This window comes from Colius striatus, chromosome 4, assembly GCF_028858725.1.
Source record: "Colius striatus isolate bColStr4 chromosome 4, bColStr4.1.hap1, whole genome shotgun sequence".
Taxonomy (NCBI): Eukaryota; Metazoa; Chordata; class Aves; order Coliiformes; family Coliidae; genus Colius; species Colius striatus.
Genome location: NC_084762.1, coordinates 8,259,060 through 8,271,068, shown reverse-complemented (window position 1 = coordinate 8,271,068; position 12,009 = coordinate 8,259,060). Strand labels below are relative to the sequence as shown.

General features: G+C 36.8%; 1 protein-coding gene across 1 annotated transcript in view; it reads left to right on the top strand.

Moving 5' to 3' along the window:
• Window positions 1-7,145, top strand: part of DNAH5 (dynein axonemal heavy chain 5) — a 107,344-nt gene extending 100,199 nt beyond the window's left edge. Inside the window, exons 76-79 of the mRNA XM_061994820.1 lie at window positions 2,493-2,705; window positions 4,008-4,160; window positions 6,027-6,258; window positions 6,994-7,145. Of these exons, the coding sequence (XP_061850804.1) occupies window positions 2,493-2,705; window positions 4,008-4,160; window positions 6,027-6,258; window positions 6,994-7,145 (750 nt within the window). The remainder of the gene's footprint in view (window positions 1-2,492; window positions 2,706-4,007; window positions 4,161-6,026; window positions 6,259-6,993) is intronic.
• Window positions 7,146-12,009: the final 4,864 nt, after the last annotated feature.

Sequence of the window (12,009 nt, the reverse complement as noted above, 5' to 3'; positions counted from 1 at the left end):
GGTAATACTTCAACAACATTTCTTAAAGAAGTCTGACCAGACTCTTAACTTTTATAATGAAGTCACTACATCTACACTGAAGTGTACTTCAAACTATTAAACCACTTAAGGCTTAAGCTGTCATTTGCACTGTGGAGTGGGACAGGACTATCAGCTTTTAACTAAGGCTTTTGACACTGTAGAGAACTGAGATCATGTTGCATGCTTCTAAAAGTATCACAGCTTTGTTATGTGTACTACTTTGGGATTCAGTTTGCATCCTGAAGATATTTTTAGGTTGCTTTCTTCAGTGAAGTGAATGTTGAAAAGCTTGTCAAGTGATAGGTTTCATTGATTGAAGCCTGGTGCTACTACCTCAGGATCCATATTCACACATAATAGCCTACGTAATTATATTTGTAATGGACACCTGCTGCCTTGCAGCTATTTGTTTTCTGAAATGGCAGCTTTCCTTCTATTTGTTGGAACAACTCTCAAGGTGAGAGTGTTTTCTTACAGTTAGAAAACATTTATGGATGACTATATACATGAACATTCCAATCTGCTGTATTCTGTATCCCCATCCTGGAGATTACACTTTAATTGAGTGTTTGGATGATTTGTGCTTCTGTGTCTTTCTACAGTTCTAACTTCTCCTTTAGAGTCTTATAATTTCAGGATACTGACATTACAGTTCTTCCCAGGTGGGGCTGGTTATGAGCTTCAAACTTGCTTGTAAAATAGTTAAGGTTTCCTGTATTGAGGGATGCTGACCCTTTGTGTGCCCTTCTATTGGTGCAAGCTTAAAAGGAAGTAAAATTATTTATATTGGTAATAAAACATTTGGAACACTTTTGTTATGAAATGAATGTGAGTTATCCCAACGTCTCATAAGGAAGAAGTTCACACCCATGTATGTACTTAACAGCTTCCTGAAGTAGCCACCTGCTCATCTTAACAGTATGATGTTTTATTAGTTAAATAATTTGCCTGGCACCTCCTTCTTGAGGACAGTGAAATCATTTATCCTTAGTCTTCTGCTACTTTAATGGAATTTAGCATGGGAACCTGATACAAGAAAAGGTATCTTATGAAAGCTCACAGTGCTGAGCTATGAGAAGAAGCAAGGAGACTTGTACAATCTAGCACCATCTTTTCTACTTTTTACACAGTCATAAGTTTCCCTTATGCTTATATATATAGACTCTCTGCAGGAACCTCTGTCTTATATCTGTTCTATGTTTTCTGTAGCCCATTTTTCATTATTTGATCTTCCTTCCCTCAAATGGCATAATTATGATAATGTATTTTATCTGAACAAGTGAGTTAATGTATCTGAATTTGGAATGCTGCTTCTCTAGCAGCCTTCCAAAAGTTTTCACTTTTTGAAGTTTCTGACCTACTGTTTTTTTTAAAAGCCTGAAATTTATGACTTTCCAAAAGGCTGAACTAGATGTCTCAGATGTGCAAAGGATTGCAATTTGTTGAGTTGCTCAGAAGGGTACTGCTTAAGCGATGGATGAAATCTCCTGATAGCTGTTAGTCCAACTCTCTTCAAATTCTACTTGACATCTCCAAGAACAGATATGTGTTTTAATAAAGACATATATTATACAATATCGTGGTTAAAATATATTTAGCCCTGTTAAGTTTACAAGAGGGCTGAGCTCTGATCAGAAATGACAAATTGAAATTTCATTTGTGTTAATAACAGTGAGTGTGGAGCACTAACCTCTTCCACATGGTGAAAACTATTTAAATTCCTTTTTGTGCAGCAAAATACTGATAAACTCAGGTTACACTTACTACTAAGAACAGAGCTGTTACTCTGTGTAGGATCCAGTACTGATTATATACAATTTTTTCACCAATTTCCCCATAGGACCATATTGCCTACAAAATTGCTAGTTATGACTAGAATCATTAATTTTTAACCTTTACAAGTTGATTAAAAATATATTAGCAGATTTTGCTGGAATGCAAGACTGCCTGGCATTGTGATAGTTCCCAGGCAACCAGGCTGCTGATAAACAGTGCTACTATACTGAGGAAATCACTCTTGGTTGGTTTGTGCAAAGGAAACCTTGGGAAGTGTCTGTTGGAATTAAAGGGAAATGGGACATAGCCTACATGCCATTTAAATGACTTTAGCTCATAGAATGGTATATAGATTAAATAATGACTTAGGCTAAAAACATAGTAAGTCTCAGCATCATAGATTTCTTTTGGAACAAATTCTGTATTCTTCTGTTACAGAGAATCATATAGAATCATAGAATCTCAGAATGGAAGGGGTTGGAAGGGACCTTTAGAGACCATCTAGTCCAACCCCCCTGCAGAAGCAGGTCCCACCTAGATCATGTTGCACAGGATTCAAGAAAGATGCCGAACTGACCATTTAAATTCCTAAATAAAAGTATTGTGCCTTAAAAATTGTATTGAGACCTAACCTTGTCATAAAGCCACTTTTGTTTTTTACTTCTGTTGAAGAATCTTTGGTTTTCAATCTACAGGTAAAAGAGAAACTAAAGAGCATGGGATCTTTTCAGCCTATGAACATATTTTTGCGACAGGAGATTGAACAAATGCAGAGAGTTATTTCTTTAGTTAGAAGCACTCTGACTGATCTAAAACTTGCCATTGATGGGACAATTGTTATGAGTGAAAATCTGAGGGATGCTTTAGACTGCATGTATGATGGAAGGATTCCTGCTAGCTGGAAAAAAGTAAGTGCACATCATTTGCTTTTTAAGGAAAAAAAAGTTAGATTATTTCTGTAGAGCTAGATTAAATTGCTTGAGATACAATTAATCAGGACTGTGCAACTTCTGGAGTAAATTTTGAGCTATATATTTTCATTTATAAAAATAAAAATAATTTGGGAGGTGCAGGTTCATATTGGCGATATAAAAAGCTGGAGAGAAAAGAATAATTTAAAACATGATGAAGGTTTGAAAAAATAGCACCAACACTATTGGACTATGCTATTGCTATTTTTTGAGTTTAAGAATCGTAGTGTCACAGAATAGTAGAGACTGAAAGGGTCTCTGAAGATAGTTTAGTTTAACCTCACTTGTGAAAGCAGGATCAGTTAAAGCAGGTTTTCCCTGCTCTCCAGAATCAAGAGTCCACAATCTCTCTGGGAAACCTCTGCCAGTGTTTGATTTCTCTCAGAGTAAAAACCAACCAACCAAGCAACCAACTAAAAAATGCCTCAAGTTTAAATGGAGTTTCTCACATTTCTTTTTGTGCTCATTGCTGCCCGTTGTATGACTGACACGGACCCGACTCCATCTTTCACTCTCCACACATGAAGTATAAACATTGACAGTATCTTCTCTGAGCCTTCTCTTCTTCAGGCCAAACAATCCCAGTTCTCTCAGACTCTCCCCACAGAATTTGTTTGCAGCATCAACTGGAGCTGTTGAAGGCAACTGATAGAAAGATAAACGGGGGCGTTTTTTTGTGTGTGTTTTCTTGTTTTGTTTTTATTGACATACTATTTTCATGGTACAAAACCTAGACCAGAGCACATGCTTCACAGCACAAATATGATACAACTATTCAAAATGAAAAATCATCATAAATCTTAACAGAGTCCAAGCCCAATTTATCTTGTTTTTGTTTCTAGAAAAAGCCCAGTTTTGGGGAGAAGTCCTATTATCTCTATGCATTGACCCGGGCTTTAGAAAGACATGTATACAATATCTCTTCCTAGTTTACACAGCTATCTAATTTTGCAAAAGAATGTCATTGAACAGTTACCAAAGGAACCATTAAGCATGCCTAAAGGGAATGGTAGGCATGAATTTGCACAGGGCAAGAATTTGTTCCAGGTTTCAGTGAGACACAACATTTGCCATTTATCAGGTTAAAAGTTAAGATAAGAAAAAATGGGCTTTAAATATGCTTTGGTAATATTATGTTGTTTACCACCTTGGGAGGAATTATTTTCTTGACATGAATACTATGTTTTAAAACTCTTGAATATAATTTAAAAAACTGAATGTGTTGTTTATTATTTTTAGGCTTCTTGGGCTTCTAGTACACTTGGTTTCTGGTTTACTGAGCTTCTAGAAAGAAATCACCAGTTTCACAATTGGATTTTTGAAAGCCGACCGAACTGCTTCTGGATGACAGGGTTTTTTAATCCTCAAGGATTTTTAACTGCAATGAGGCAGGTAAATTGTGTTTCAAGTCTCAGTCTGCTGCCTTCTTTGATGTACTTTAAAAAAATAAAAAGTTTTGTGATGAAGACTGAGTTCCTCACATGGCTCCACCGTGTCAGCAGGGAAGATATGTGACTGCAGAACTGTCTAACATTTCCTGAGGGATATATTCTTCCTATGCACATAATTTTTCAGTATATCAATCACTAGTGTGTGAAAACATATTTTCCACTTTGACAAAGCTTCATGTATATAGAGGCAACCTTACAACATCTTTAAGGTAAACTGGAGAAGTAACGTGTCATGTTGCCATTGAGATATCCCTGAACAGAGATGTGAAACACATTATTTTCCTTCTTTCCCTTCCCTTTTGATCTGTGTTGTGTTTACCTGGCTGGAGGCTTGCCAGGGCAGCTATTTGAATTAGTCTTATATTACATTTATGCAGTTCAGTAGTTGGTTCACTGTTCTCATGAAGTGGGAAAGAGTTTTCTTTATTAACGTATACTAGGTATGAAGTTTTATGTATTTGTTAATACATATGTATATCTGTTGACTTGGTGATTGTGTTGGTTGGTCAGCATGTTAGTAGCATTTGACAAGTATGCTACTTTGTACTTTAAAAGGAGGCAATTAATACCTGTGTTGGTCAGCGTAGATGGACACATTGGAGACAGTAATTATCTGGAATCTGTACAAGTGGGAAAGAGTACTTAGGTGGGAATCCAATGGGACCTCATAAAAACCCTGAATTTTGGAGGAGAGAAAGAAGATCTCCTCTCTTGCTATGAGGGAGTGTAGTCTTCATTTGTCAAACTGAAGTTCTAATATGTGATCTACTAAAATGACAGCCATATATCCTTGGAGTTACATCACAAGACTTTTCTTTTGAGAAACCAGTCTTAAACTGGACTTTTTCTTTTGCACTCAAACTAGTGGAAAGAGTTTGGTAGCAGGATCTGAAACAGTTACAATCAGTAGAACCTTTCTGCTTCCTGAAAAAGAGAATATAGGCACATAACAACCTCATGTCCTAAGTAAAGACCAAAGTGACTTCCTGGACTTTGCTATGTGGTAGAAAAAACAGAAATGGGAAAAAACAAAGAGCCAGAATAATCACTGAGCCGTAACCCTTCTGCTAATTAACTGCACTATGGCACAAAAAATTATTTCAATTACTTCAAAGAAAGATCATGGAAAATGTTTGCAAGACTGGGATAAAACTTAGGTCTGGCATAACTTAATGGCATGGGATTGTAAGGGATTGGCTGAGATTGAGGAGTGTTTTCCAATGCACTAACTAAATGACTAAATTTGAAGTGTATGTTAAATCTAAGCATGTTTATCTTCAAGTGTTCTCTGGGGTTTTTTGCAGTCTCTTTATGTAGCTTTAGAGCTTCGTGGACTCTTACTCATTGTTAAGAATATGCTAAATGAAGAGTATAGGTCCAGGAAAAGGAAAGGAGCCCCAGAAAATACGTAGCACATTGTGGATTCTGGTTTTCTCATTGGTACTGCTATACTTAGCACAGGCAGTTAATGTCTTCCCTTAAAACTGTGAAGTTTTCATATTTGCAAAAGCCAGTTACCATTGACATTCAATGTGTGTCACTTGGTGTGGTCTTAAGACATGGTATACAACAAATAGATTGAAAATCAAATATATAGTGGATAAAGTACTGAAAACTTTCTTGTAGTACTGTACCATCACTATTTTAGAGAGAACTGTAAATGTGGATATGATAAAGAGTTGATTTTTTGTTTAATTGAAGAGGATAAGTTGTGACCATACATACATGTTTCTAAGAAATGCTTGGAAAAAATTGCTCTGTGCACATGAAAAAATGTCACCTCCATACTTTCATCTGTTTTGGGCAGGAAATGACCAGAGCCAACAAAGGATGGGCTCTTGACAGCGTAGTGCTGTGTAATGAGGTCACTAAATGGATGAAGGATGATATCACAGGCCCTCCTTTGGAAGGTGTCTATGTGTATGGGCTGTATTTGGAAGGAGCTGGTTGGGACAGAAGAAACATGAGACTGACTGAATCTAAGCCCAAGGTGCTTTTTGAGATGATGCCAGTCATAAGAATATATGCAGAGAATAACAGTAAGTAACTGCATTGTGGAAGATCTAGTTTTGATCTAATTCAATGTAACTTTTTATTCAACTATATATGGAAGTCTTTTGGGCTTTAGGGATTTCATGAGGCTGTTGCTTTTCATTGTGTAGATAATGGATCTTTTTCAATGTGGGAGACTTCCCAGTCTTCCATATAAAATTAGCTTTCAGTCTTCCTTGATAAGAGGTACTTTCCCCCCTAATATTCAAATAGATCTTTACCTTCTGTGTTGATAACTTTTTTAATCCATTACAGATGAGCTGCTCTCTGCCTCTTCTGGCAAGCATGCTTGCATTCAGTTTTCTGTTGACAATATATGTCCTATATGTTAGGAAGATCAACGTTTATGTACATAAACTGTGCAGTGTCTGTAGCCTCTGTATCCTAAACCCAAATAACATCTTTTCTGAAGTCTCTAAATCCATGTAATTTATATATATATCCATTTACACTTCTTGCTGCATCCAATTTGTGGGTACTGATGTTGAACCTTAAGCCTACAGCAATTTCAAGCTATACATGGCCTTCAACTGGCAATACCAGGGTAACTAATCAAGTAAGAGATTGTGGTGATGGAGAGATGTGTACTTCTTTTGTGATGGTGGAGAGATGTGTGCTACTGAACTTTGATTCAATTTTACATTTGGATTCTGCCCATTCGCTTAGGGCCCTGTTTTTTCAACTTTGTTTCATTGTTTTCACTATCTATTTTGTCTTTTCAGCTTCAAAAGATCCACGTCTGTATTCGTGTCCAGTCTACAAAAAAGCCGTTCGGACAGATATGAATTACATTGCTGCCATAGATCTTAAAACTCTTCAGCCTCCAGAGCACTGGGTACTGCGTGGGGTAGCACTTCTGTGTGATGTCAAATAATGTTAAAAAACAAGTTTTCTAAGAGGTATTTTCTGATTTTAAATGTAAGCATTCATCTGTAGTTACATTACAATGGATCCCTTCTGAAAATGTGTTTTCTAAGGCATAGACTCCATTATGGTATTTTTAGAAAATTATTTTCAATAAACCTCTACAATAGGCTTATAAATGCTAAATCTTAGAGTGGCATTAAGTTTGGTAAATTGAAGTAGTATATTTGTCTTGACAAATCATGATGAGTATGTAATATTGTTATTTCCCTATTGTGTGCTTAATTTTACCTTGAATAAAGATTAAATGACTTGAACGTTGTTACTTTTCAGCAGTAAATATGTTTGTATGAGGGCTTACCTTTCAGTAGCTAAAAGCAAAGCTTTTTGTGTGTGTAGCTATGGAAAGTTAAGCCCAGTTACTCATTCATATTACTTAATCTCCCTTAAGATTATGTTCCAGGATTTATGTCCTGGTTGGTAGTTTCTAGTTTGCTTGCTGCCTGAATAGGGAAGTTGAGACTGGAAAAATGCCACAGCATTTTCACCACTTGGAGAACAATTTCATTGTGGTAGGTAGGAAAACAAGCATTTAATAGTTGCCAGAATTCCTTACTATCTGATTCAAGACTTATAAATATGTAATGGGTAGGAAGAAAATATTTCCATAGGAAATGGAATTTTTTCTGTAAGAAAAGGGATTTATTCCCATGCCAGTACACCAGATTTGAGTCAATCTTCAAATTAGTTTTTCAGTTGGTAGTTTTATCACATCAATTTTAGCTTTGTTTCTGCTCTAGTTTTGCAATGTTGTGATTTTGGTTTTTTAACTTGTGTTGCAGCCTTTTTGTTGTCTCAGCTAGACACGTAGGAATTTCTTTTCACACAGGAATCAATGTTAAGTAAGAAATGTTGGCAGCTTCTTTAGTTGAACCCTATTGGCTTCACACATCAAGAACGTTTATTTAATCATCAGAAATCCAGTGTATTTTTGTTGCTGAGTCCGATAGCTCATGTATCTTAGTGATCCACAGTCATTCACAATAACAGGCACTGCAGAAGAGGTGTGTCTGTCCAACATAAAGGCTGCAATGGAGAAGCTGTTTTCAATTTTATGTCAAATCAATACATGACATTTGAAGGATGCTTTGATTAGTTTGTTAAACAATCATGCTAAATATATCTCTTACCTAAAGTTAATATTCAAAGAAATAATTAAAAAAATAAAAATACAGAATAATTGTCTTTGCTGAGTCTTTACTAAAATATATTCATTCCTACAGTCAAGCCAGTTGTAAAACTTAGGTGGAACATTGACTCTGTTTGAAACTCTAGTTGTACAGGTCTGTATGTTGTCTTTTCATCTTGGAATATTTTTTTGCTCTTTTTAAATAACTCAGTGAAACAAATTAAATGAATGAAAATCTCCTTTAGGAAATATTTTAATATTGTTCTCTCCTGGACCTTGGAGCATCATGGTCAGACTTCCAGGAGATCCTGTAGAATCTAATTGGAGTTCTGAGTTGCAGCAGATTTGTGTCTTTCACCAAGACCTTCCCCTCTGAAGGAAGTCATCCACACTGAGAATTTTCAAGCCACGTACAGTTCAAATGCTAGCTTTCAATCAGTGGATTTCTTGTATGACTATCATTGTAGACACAATGGAGATGTCAAACCCATGGTATTAGTGAGTGAGTGAACCATGTGCCTTTTTTTCAGTGTTATTTTTTATGTGAGTGATAGGGGAAAGAGCAGTTCCCCAAATAAATGGACACCAGTGATCCTATCTATGCTAAAGACTATTAAACTAATTTATGTTGGAAGTCACTGCTATTTCTCTTCTGTTAGATCCATTTAAGATGTTTGTCATTAGCTCTTTAGGTGTCTTCAAAACCACCAGCAGGAATGTAATGTTGAGGCAAAGGAAAGTTAAATGAAAAGCTCTTTTGAGATATAGCATCATGTTAGGGGCTAGAGTACATAAACCTGCTCTCTCAGGGGTTTTGCCTGGGCTGAGAGACAACTTGATGCAGCTGGAATCAGACCTGCTTCATTACCTGCTTCATCACTGATCTGTGGCAGACTCTGGTTAACTCCATCAGATCAGGCTCTACCTTTCTGACTGCACTTTCTGGCATGACCTCAGATCTACTTTGTTATTATAGCCTCATCTGGCAGTCACTGATATGTAACCTGGTCCTGGCTGCTGTGACAGATCTGTTCTGCTTTTTTGTTCAGGTACTGTGGGACTATGCCCTTGTCAGAAAGGCCCTTGCCCTGCCTACTCTGACGTGACTCTTAGCTCCCAGCTCCACTTTCCTTTCTAAGCAGCTTTCCCTTGCTGCTCCCTGACATGTGCCTTCAAACAGGTGGAAAAATGAACTCTTTCATCTTCATAAAGGAAATAGCTATTAACATATTTATATGGAAAAGACCATCAATACAATAATGAGCCCTGACACAGAACTGGATGTACTTTCTCTATGTTTTCCTCTGCTGTTGGTACAGAATGGATTATTCAAGAAAAACCATTCACAGGCATCAGTTGTGCTGTTCTTAAGTATACAATGCTATAAACTTGAGGATGTGGAAAAATGCACGATTCTAGAAGCTATTCCCTTCTTTTCCTAGTGACATTTGGCATGATAAGTCCATGGATTTTGTAGAATATTTAGAAACAAATGCTAAACATATTTCTCATAGAAATTAAAGAAACTTTCTTGAAGACCTCCAAGGAAGGAGCCTCCACACCCTCCCTGGGCAGCCTGTGCCAGGGCTCCCTCACCTCAATAGTGAAATAGTTTTTTCTTATGTTTAAATGGAACTTTTTGTGTTCCAGCTTCATCCCATCACCCCTTCTCCTGTTACTAGATACAATAGAAAAAAAGTGCTGCCCCAACCTCCTGACATCCACTATTTAGATATTTGTAAATTAGTGAGCTCTCCTCTCAGTCTCCTCTTCTCCAGGCTAAACAGCCCCAGTTCCTGCAGCCTTTCCTCGTATGAAAGATGTTTCTGTCCCCTGATCATCTTGGTGGCCCTGTGCTGGACTCTCTCCAGCAGTTCCCTGTCCTTCTTGAGCTGGGGAGCCCAGAACTGGACACAGGACACCAGATGAGGCCTCACCAGGGCATCTATTCAAATGAATAAAGAAATGTATTCGTTATGAGGAGGTGGTGTGCCTGCCTCTTCAGTCTGATTGAGGCATTGCTGATTGGATGCATTATAATGAAAATTGGTACATTTTGTAATGTTTTTGTTGATATAAAATTAAAATGTGTTACCTTGCCCCTAATGCCACCTGTGTATCGAACTACAACAGTTACTGAGAATGGTGATGTTGTGCAGGTGCTGGATGCTAGACACATTTATACTTTTCTCACACTAGAGAGGAAAGTTTCGACATACATTGTGTTTTCAATTACCGTATCACATCATGGAGGCTTGTGTTACCATTCCAAAGTGTCTTCATTGTGTGGTAGATTCCAAGTGCTTATGGCTATAATGAAAGCAGCAGCGTTTCACAGTTTATGTTGAGGAACTGGAGACATCTGGAATTTGGATGTAGTTCTCAGTAAATTTAGTTACATCAGATTTTTTTATTTTTCTAGTGTTGGTGCATTGGGAGCCTGGAAATCAGGTATGTTCCAAGGATTAAATTGTTGCTATTGCAAAAGGCCTCAACAGTAAAAAACATAGCAACAGTACAAACATCTTTAATTTTAGGCAGTTCAGGGCCTTGGTGCATATTCCTGTATCTTGAACCTTGCAGGTTTTACAAGCCAAGCTATGGCAACGGGACAGTCGATAAAAGCCATCTTCTTGCTTTTTCTCCAGAAGAAAATGTTCCTTGCATTAAGTGGAGATAAGAGAGATCTGAGGAAGGATCAAGGCAATCGAAACAAGAACAAGGCAGTTTCTGCCATTCATCTTAACAAGGTTAAGGCTAAGGGGTGAAAGCTTTTGAAATAAACCCAACTCTGTTCCTGAACCTGTTTGATAAAATAATCTTGTCTGGTCTGTTTCTCTTCTCTCTTTCTTTTTTTTCCCCTTCCAGTGGGAATGTGCTATTTCCTTGATTAAAATATTTAAAGCGTAATTATTGTTGTAAAGGGTAAATGTAGAAGTAATAATTTTGGATATATCAATTACAGTTAATATACATCTTCTTGATTGACATATTAAATGGTCTCTTTTTTTCATTAACTAATTACAATCATTTGCAACCTTGGCCAAACCAAGGGAGTTATGAAAAATATTAAATCTATATTGAGTAAAAACATACTTTTAAGACAAAGAAAAATTGTTTTTGCACTAAATGGAAGCTTTAATTTGCCTTTTAATGACAGAGATTTTAATCTGAAATTCAGCAACAGAAAAATCACTAAAGAACTTTAAGGATGTCGTTTCTTGCATTGTGTTTGCAAGGGAGTTTACTCCTTGCAAGGGAGTTTGAGTCTGAAACATATGATGTGATGGTTCCTGGCCCGTAAGTCAGAAAGTTCAATTAAATGTGGTTAAGTGTGTGCTACAGTTATAGACAATGAATTGCATTTTTCAAGAAGCTGCTTAAACATTGAGGCTTTGACTGAAGTCTGGGTCTGAAAGCTTAAATATACTGTTCCTGATACAGTTACAAAAACTATATGATATTTGTGCATATTCTAAGATCTTTAGTTATCTAAGCCAGGTATTTCAGAAGGACAGATATTAAATTCTTATAGAGAAACCTAAAAATTCATGACCAGCAGCTCTGAAATGAGAAACTTACTTTGCACTTGGTAGCAGTATGCATTCTACCATTTTTTATGCAAGACCAAGGATCGTGACTTCTTGGAGCCATTTTCCAGGTAGGTAAAATGCAATCTGATTCT